At 44.0% G+C, this 9,234-nt stretch overlaps 1 protein-coding gene across 3 annotated transcripts in view; it reads right to left on the minus strand.

Annotated features, from left to right (window-relative positions):
- Nucleotides 1-8,943, minus strand: part of SPEG (striated muscle enriched protein kinase) — a 543,710-nt gene extending 534,767 nt beyond the window's left edge. For all 3 annotated transcript variants that reach the window (XM_033947131.1, XM_033947130.1, XM_033947129.1), the window contains exon 1: nt 8,256-8,943. In XM_033947131.1, coding sequence (XP_033803022.1) covers nt 8,256-8,640 — 385 coding nt within the window. In that variant the 5' untranslated portion in view covers nt 8,641-8,943. The remainder of the gene's footprint in view (nt 1-8,255) is intronic.
- Between the last annotated feature and the right edge of the window lie 291 nt (nt 8,944-9,234).

Consider the following 9,234-nt stretch of genomic DNA (forward strand, 5'->3'; position numbering starts at 1 on the left):
AAAAGCATCTTTAAAAAGGAAGCTTTTTAAATTACTTTTAAAATGGACCAAATTGTTTTCCTCTCTTAAATATTGTGGCATAGCATTCCAAAGCTGTGGCACCATCACTGAGAACATATTATGTCATCGTGTCCCGATAACTTTCAAAGAGGGGACTGTTATGAGCTTTTGATTAATAGACCAAAGTGAACGTGAAGTACTGTAACATAGAAACATAGAAAAAAGCAGCAGAAAAGGGCTATAACCCACCAAATCTGCCCATTCCAAGTATCCCCTCCCCTGAATTTACTCCCTTAAAGATCCCACGTGAGTATCCCATTTTCTCTTAAAATCCGCCACGCTGCTGGCCTTTATCACCTGGAGTGGGAGTCTGTTCCAATGATCCACTACTCTTTCGGTGAAGAAGTACTTCCTGGAGTCGCCATGAAACTTCCCTCCCCTGATTTTCAGCGGATGCCTCTGGTGGTCGAGGGTCCCATGAGCCAGAAGTTATCATCTTCTGACTCGATGCGTCCCGTGATGTACTTATATGTTTCAATCATATCTCCCCGTTCTCTTCTTTCCTCAAGTGAGTACAGCCGCAATTTTTTAAATCTTTCTTCATACGTGAGATCCTTGAGCCCCAAGACCATCCTGGTGGCCGTTTGCTGAACCGACTCGATCCTCAGCACGTCCTTTCGGTAGTGTGGTCTCCAAAACTGAACACAGTACTCCAAGTGAGGCCTCACCATGACTTTGTACAACGGCATCATAACTTCAGGTCTCCTGCTGACGAAACCTCTGCGGATACACCCCATCATTTGTCTTGCCCTGGAGGAAGCCTTTTCCACTTGATTGGCAACCTTCATGTCCTCACTAATGATCACCCCTAGGTCGCGTTCCGCCGTGGTCCTAACCAAGGTCTCACCATTTAGTACAGGGATTGTGGTTCATTTGTAGAAAGGGTTTTGAATGTTAAAAGTACAATTCTGAAAGTGATTCGATGGTTGATTGGAAACCAATGAGATTTAACCAGAAAGGGTATCACATGGTCATATTTTTTTACCATTATGGATCAGTTTGACAGCAGTGTTCTGAATTATCTGAAGGGTTTTGCGATGATTAATGAGTCTATTAATATATTTAATGATTTTGGCTCCAGAAATTTAGAAATTGAGCAGATCATTTGCAGCCTATAGAAACAGGATTTAACTATACTACATATGTAATTGTGGTAGGAAAGTTTATCGTCGATGATCACTCTGAGAATTTTTAATGAAGTTAGTAGTTTCAGGTGAATGTTATTTAGAATAAAAGGGTCACTTAAATTGATTCCCTTCCTCCATGGGAGGAGCAGGGCTTTTGTTTTCTATATGGCCAAGACCCAGAGCTCTCTGAAGACCAGGCAACTTTCATTCACAATTCTTTAATCGCCTACTCACCTCATCCTTTTCTGGCTTCAGAATTTCCTTTTCGTTTCTCTAAACAGCCTAAATTTCTAGCATGTAACTCTGGTGAATATTTCGAAACCAAGTGAACTCTTGAATGCTTGTTGTTGACTATCAACTCTTTGACAAACCAACAGAATTCCAGCCAAGCCACCCCACCATTGATCAGGTTTCTCACTTCACCAGACAGACCAAAACTGCTCGAGGAAGATAAAACTTTGGAATGATTTTATTCACCTATCCAAGGTACATTATATAGTACGTAGTTATGACCTTACCCTGAAGATCTCCAAAAAGTAGCCAATAAGCATATGGTTACTTTCCTTCAAGATCAACATCTGCAAGAGGAAGTGTGGTGAACCTCCCAGAACAGGTGGTGCGTGTTTTCAAAAGATCTGGAAAACCAGAGAAAGGTTCTGCTTTTGTTCTAACAGCAGGCCTTCAAATACCATAACAACACACATTCAACAAAGCTATCTGCAGAACTCCATTTCTTTGAACCTAATATCAATCTGGGAACTGCTTTTGTTCTTTTCTTTGTGGCAACTCATGGACAAATTGTCAGGTAAAGAAAGTTTCATGAATGTGACTGAGAGAGGGCTGGGAAAAGAGCACTCAGACATGCGATCACTCCATTTTAAGTCACTGCTCCCTTATGATGCTTCAACTTTCTCTCATCTGTTCCCTGCTGAGAAAATGGATGCCTGAGCAAGGAGCCTTAGTAACAAGCCACGGTCATGCGCAGGAAAACACACAGTAATAAACAGAGGCTAGTATGTAAAAGTCCACTGAGAATAGACAACATGGAAGCTAGCGGCCTGTGTAAAACTGCCTTCAGAGAGAATAACAGCGGTGAAACCAGGAATCTGGGCAAAATTTGAGAGAGAGAACAAAACAGTCCCAGCTGGAAGGCAGAATCAGAACAGAAATGTTTTTACGTGCTGGTGAAAGAATTTAGGACGGGTACTGAAAGAAGTCAAACATGTTGCTAAAATCATTCATAGTACCTGAAGATTGGAGGGTGGCCAATGTTATCCCAATTTTTAAAAAGGGTTCCAGGGTAATATGGGAAATTACAGACCAGTATGCCTGACTTCAGTGCCAGGCAAAATGAATGTCTGTCTGTCCAAGTTAGATTGTAAGCTCTTCTGAGCAAGGACCATCAAAATGTACTGCGCTGTGTATGCCTTTCAGTGCTATATAAGTGATAAGCAGTAGTAGTAGTAGTAGTAGTAAATATGGTTTCATAGAAAAAGGACAAATGGCCCATCCAGTCTGCCCACCCACATCTACTGCCTCCTCCTCTCTCTAACATGTCCCATGCTATTAGGACAGAGTCAGCATTACTTCAGCCAAGGGAGGTCTTGCCTAACTTGACCCACGGTAGGAAGGAGGGGAAGCCTGTCCCGTTGTCCCAAAGCTGTGTATACACACAGTATCAGGCTCATAACCAAAAAACAGAGGCATCCAAAAAGCATCCTAAATTGGCACTTCAATGTCCTAATCACCAGGACATCCACGTGTTGATAATTGAAACCAGCTTTCTGTATGTCTAGCGAGTTGTTCCAGCTAGCGAATGACACGGTGGCTGTTACCTGCGGTGAGTCTTGGGGAGCCACAGGTAACCCGCCAAAATGGGAAGTGAAAAAATAGTGGTCGCCATGGGGACAGGGACAAGGCCATTCACTGCCCCATGGAGTGGTGAATGGTCTTGTCTCCGCAGTGAAGGGAACACGTGCGGTCACGGATCGCACGGTCCAGCAGCCCTCTCCCTCCCCTCATGTGGCGAATTTAATTTTTCTTCTCCCAGCGGCACACTTTCAACAAGTCGCGCAAGTGGCTGCTTCATTTTAATCTTCTCCTCTGACGTGACCAGAAACAGAAGTTGCGTCAGAGGAGAAGATTCAACTGAAGCAGCCCCGTGTGCACGACTTGTTGAAAGCGTGCTGCTGGGAGAAGAAAAATTAAATTTGCCACATAAGGTGAGGGTGAGGGAGGGAGATGGTGGGACACGGCGATCAGGCAGGAGGGGGCTGCTGGACCGTACGATCTTTGACCGTGCGTGTTCCCTCACAGTAGGAAGGAGGGAGTGAAAGGGAAAGAGATGCTGAGCCAAATGGATTAAGAGGGAGACAAATATTGAACCTAAAGCAGGAAAGAGAAAGGGAAGGACAGGCAGGTGAGCCAGATGCTGGAAGCGGGAGCAGAAAGAGGGAAAGAAGCTAGATGGGGTTGGAGAAGAGAGAGACACATTGGTGGAAGAGGAAGAGAGGGGAAATCTGGACACAGGAAGATAACAGAAACAAATGGAGAAATGATGTGCATGGGGGCATAGGGACAGAGACCTAAAGGGGAAATACATGGGGGGGGGGGCAATTCCGGACACAGGAGGGAGAATACAGATACAGAGGGGAGATATTAGAAATGGCGACAATAGGAGCAGAGAAGGGAAGTGGTTTGTGTGGATGGGATCAGATGGTTTGCAGGGACGGGACGGGGCAGAGGCGGGGGACATCATTCTCTAGTTCCAGCCTCTGTACATTCAGAGCTAGTAGAGCCTTTGGGTGGTCTCAAGGGCAGGTCTTGCGGCGATAATCAAACATTTTGCACAAAACTTACCTGTTTGGAATTAGAGCTGTCCCTTTGATTGGCTGTTAAGATGTTTCTGTGTAGATTGTGCTTCTCATCTGTGCATATGAATGTTGGACTCTTCTTGTGCTGACACTGTATCATACTATTATTACTGTAAGTTAATTTGAGCATTTTATTACGGTCATATATCGCTGTAATTGTCAAAAACTGGTCAATAAACCTTTATAAATGAATAGAAAAACCTGCCCTGGCCACTGATACCTTGAGATAATCGGCCCTGAGGTTCTGCTCCTACCTGACAGCCCACACGATGAACCCCATCTTGTTTGTATCCTAAGGGACGAATTTATTGTAAAAGAGCTCTTATAACATGGGAGACGGGTAGAGCATTAGGTCATGATCGGTGTGGAAATGTCCCCTACAGGGTTCACATGTAATGTGTGTACGCAGAGAGAACCCTTTGGGGTGAGACTGAATCCTAGGAGGGATTGTTACACAAGCCACTTTTCCCAGCCTCAGCCTTAGGCCTCCCGTTTGTACTGTATTCTTTTGTCGTTTGGTATGTGACACTTTACATCCCTTTTCATTCTGTCTACTGGGGAAGGGGGGAGCATTTCGTTGCAGATCTTAGCATTATCTGCCAAAAGGCAAATTTTTCCTTTTACTCCCTCCATACTTTTATTTCCAAAGTCTACATTCAAAAAGCTACTGAGCAGGAAAGTTATCCAGATAAGATTATCGTTCTGAATACATTCAGGTAACATTAGGATGAGAGATATGGATAACTTTATCTTAATATTCAGTAGAACTTAAGAACATAAAAATAGCCTTACTGGGTCAGACATCTTCATGGAGGCCAGTCCAAGTCACAAGTACCTGGCAAAAAACCAAATAGTAGCAGCATTCCATGCCACCGATCCAGGGCAAGCAGTGACTTCCCTCATGTCTATGGACTTTTCCTCCAGGAACTTGGCCAAACCTTTTTTAAACCAGCTACATGAACTGCTCTTACTGGCAAAATGTTTAAGAGCTTAACTATTCTTTGAGTGAAAAACTATTTCCTCCTATTGGTTTAAAAAATCTTTCCATGTAATTGTACTTTTTCAAAGACTAAAAAATTGATTCATTTATACGTAATGTAATGTAATTGTAATTTATTTCTTATATACCGCTAAATTCCGTTAGGATTCTAAGCGGTTTACAGAAAATAGACAATAGGGTGCATTAAAATTATAAGTAATATAGGTACTTAGAAATTCCCTTACTGTCCCGAAGGCTCACAATCTAACTAAAGTACCTGGAAAAATGACAATTAGTAGAGTAATGAAGAAGTAAAAATAGAGATAGATGAGAAAAATAAGAAAATAAACATTTTAATAAGACTACAATGATCTGAAGGACTTTGAAAGGTTGAAAAGAGGGGAGATAGGAAATAGAAGCAGAAGGGAGAACTGTTGAAACTATAGAATTCTGGGGAAACTTAAATGAAATTTAAATAATAAAATAAAAATATACCAGTTCTACACCACTCAGGATTTTGTGGACTTTATCTCTCCTCAGTCATCTCTTTTCCTAGTTGAAGAGCCCTAAGCTCTTTAGTCTTTCCTCATATGAAAGGAGTTTCATCCCCTTTATCATCTTGGTCACTCTTGAATATAGATCCACAAAAGGTTAATTTGGTTAAGAGAAAAAAACTCTATATTAAATAATATCAAATGAAGAAAAGATCTCAGAATTGCCACTCCAAGGATCATAATACTATCATCCATATAAGGAATTGTGGCGTGGATATCTTTCATTGATCAAAAACCTTCATATTTTTATTCATATAACTTAATTTGTCATTCTTTCAAAATTATAAAAAATTTTCTTTATTGTAACTTAATTCGTTATATTGCCAGAGTGGGTAATCCTACTACTCAATGACTTTTTTTCAATTTTATAAATTTTTTAACTTATTAAATAATTTTTTTATCAGAACAGTGCAAATAGCATTATCATATGTGCAAAAATAGCTGTGCAAAAAGGCAAAATCATTTATAAGATAGCTGCATTGAATCCTTAACTAAGCACTTATCTTTTAACGTGATATGGCTGTTTGCAAGAACAGTTATGCTGGAATTTTTAGCTTGTCCACACTGAGCCAGGTTCTCAAAACTCGCCACTAAAATCCGGTGAGTCGATGTAATGGCCGTAACGGGTGATTCTCAGCATAATAGTATGTAAATTATATGCACGCTATTTGTGCGGTAAAGGGGGGAAGGAACTGTGCCTGGCGCTTGCTCAAAAGAGTAATTGCTAGGTACAACTCCTCCCTCCTGTCGAGGTTGCTCTTCCTGCCCCGATCAACTGAGCTGCAGATCTCCCCGAATCCTGCCAGCTCAGCTGATTAACCCTTGCCAACATCCCTCCACACTTGCCACTGCCCGGCCCCCACCACATTATGTACAAGATCAGCAGGAGGGAGGCCCAATCCTTTCTGTCTCGGTAGCCGCTGCCTGGACCTGCCCTGACACCCCCCACACACCCCCCACATCCCTGTGCCTTGGCAGAGGTTATGCCTACTCCATCATATTGCCAGGATCCACTGCCCCCCCCCCTCCCGGCAACCTCCCAACAGACCCCTACCGTCATATCTTTAAACTGAAGGACGGCAGGAGAGATGCCCATTCCCTTCTGCCGGCAGACCGCCAGGGTCCTCCAACAACCTCTTGTCCCCCTGTACCTTTAAGTTGAAGGACTGCTGGAGGGATGCCCACTTCCTCCATCCAGCAGGTCCGCCTCTTCAAAATGGTGGGCCTCCCCCTTCCCAATGCATCCTGGGATGCACTAGGAGGGTCCTAAGGCCCATCCCTAACCCAGACACTGCACTAGTCACTTTTCTGTGCAGCACCTGCCTCTGACTGTCTCACTCATCCAATTTCTAATCCAGTCCACTAGGCTGGAGCCCAGTTAATCTGTTGGCTTCTAAAGTAGGATTTTTAACTCCCTATCTGACATAATTCTGCTCTCATTCTGATCATTCACTTGTATATTCAAGAAACATCACACATTTTATGAGTGCTTTTGTGTAACCCACCCTGGGCATTTTTAGTAGCAGTAGGTTGGGGAGGAAGGGAAATAAATACCTCAATCAATCAATAAATCGATCATCTTTTGCTTGGAACCTGCTCATTTTGTTTGGATTCAATGAACCAGGAAATTTTATTTCCACAAACTAGTCAAAGAAATGAATTGCTAATCCTATCAAACTTTTCAAACGTGTCACTGAAGTCCAGATAAACCACATTGAACGCACAGTCGTAATCTAATTTTCGGATCACCATATCAGTGAAATTCAGCAGATTTGTTTGGCTTCCTCCAATCTGTCACTACCCTCTCCATTAGTTTCCTCAACGCTTGTAGTTTCCAGGGACAACATCTACAGAATTCTGTGTCTCGACATTTCGGCGAGATATAAGATTGCACATAACGTAATATCTCCAAAGACGGATCTTTCAGCAGACAGATGAAAACCTCTCTGAGGTCCCTGAGTATTCTAGGATGTGTTTCATTCAGCCCCAAATTGTGCTGCCACATAACCCACCCTCTCCTTTACCAGGTACTTACATATCAGAATGATTAACTTCCGCTCTCCTGACTTAGGAACCCATTTGTATTCCTCTGAATTATTTCATATAAATCTGACGTTTGCTAGGTCATATTAAACAGTTCTAATCCAAACTGAGAGCCTTATAGTGCAGCAGGTGATGATGAGGCAGAAGGGCTATAACATGCATTTGATGTGCAATAAAAAATATTTACTTTGAAGTGGTGCAATTGGGGTAATTCCCTAAGGAGCTGCCCAATCTTAGGCAGCAGGAACACATACGAATGGCATATTGCAGTCACTGAAGCGTATGCTGGTGGGTGTGTGCAAGGGCGGAGCACACAAATGCTAGAATTTAGAAGGCATTTGCAACAGTGGAACTGATCCCACCTTTCTGTTTTCTGCCACTTGCGCTAGGTTGTTTTTTTTGGAAAGAAAAGCAAGCTTGAACTAGGTCCCTGCTTGCCCTCTTACCCTAGGCAGCCTGTAGTGGAAATTGCCTTCAATATGCCCCAGGGGAGATTGAGGTCACTAAGGTTTTCCAAATGGCATGAGTGCAGGAAAAGCAGATAAACGTGGAAAAGTATAGGCTACTCACAGGCAGCTGCCACAGTAGCACATGGGAATCTCCCTGCCCCATCCCTTACCTTCCAGTTCAATGATTGCGAGGACAGCGCTGGTCATGGCTTCTCCCAGTTCATTATGGGCGACACACGTGTATACGCCTGCATCTTCCATGCTACTATCCCGAATCCACAATGTGCCATGCTCCTGCCCCTTAGAGCTAATGAGGGTCTCATTTTTATACCAAGTGAGAACAGGTTGAGGGTGGCCTGTCACGGTCACCTTTAGACTGATGTCACAGCCTGTCCCTATGGCCGCATTCTTCAGCTTGCGTATAAATACAGGTGCCATCTTGGCAACCGCTGCAACCTCCTGAGGTCCCCTATGTTCTGTTGTTACTTTGGCACATTTGGGGGGAATGCCAGGACTGGGGGGTGTCTCCACAGCTTGCCCTCTGGCTCTGTGCATGGCTCCTGCAGGTAGAAGATGAAAAGCTGGCTGCAAAGGCCGGTGATAAGTCCCACAGTCTGGGTCTGTGCTTGTAACTGGCTCTCTGATCCTGCAGCTGTACCTTGATGTTGCAGTTCCGCAGGGCACACCACAGTTCAGCTGCTGCTCCTGAGACTATTTCTCTTTGGTCAGTGGAAGCCCAAATAGGGCTGAGGGTGGCAGGAGGTCCTGGAGGTGTCCTGGTGTGTGGCCCTGCTGTTTCTGTCTGTGCTGAGCTCTCTGGTCTGCCCCCCAGTCCTGCTTCTCTGAACTGGCACTGGCAGCTGTCTCTCTTCTGAAGTGTCACATTCCTTGGCCAGCTCCTTGTGCAAAGATAGCACCGAGCTCAAAGTAGATCCATCTCCCTAAGGTCCTAGAGGCAGCCTACCAGAAAGGCTCTGTGATGGCAAAAAGAGGGAGGGGGGGGTCCTCAGGAAGAGCAACCTGTCCTGTTGCCTCCTCTGCAACCCTTCCCACAATTATTCCTCATGCCAGTGTTTGGACCTTGTTATTGTGGCTGCAGGTTAACTCCAGGTTTCCCTGACTCAATCAGCATGAAAGCAGGCTCTGCCC

This window comes from Geotrypetes seraphini, chromosome 5, assembly GCF_902459505.1.
Source record: "Geotrypetes seraphini chromosome 5, aGeoSer1.1, whole genome shotgun sequence".
In the NCBI taxonomy this organism is placed as follows: domain Eukaryota; kingdom Metazoa; phylum Chordata; class Amphibia; order Gymnophiona; family Dermophiidae; genus Geotrypetes; species Geotrypetes seraphini.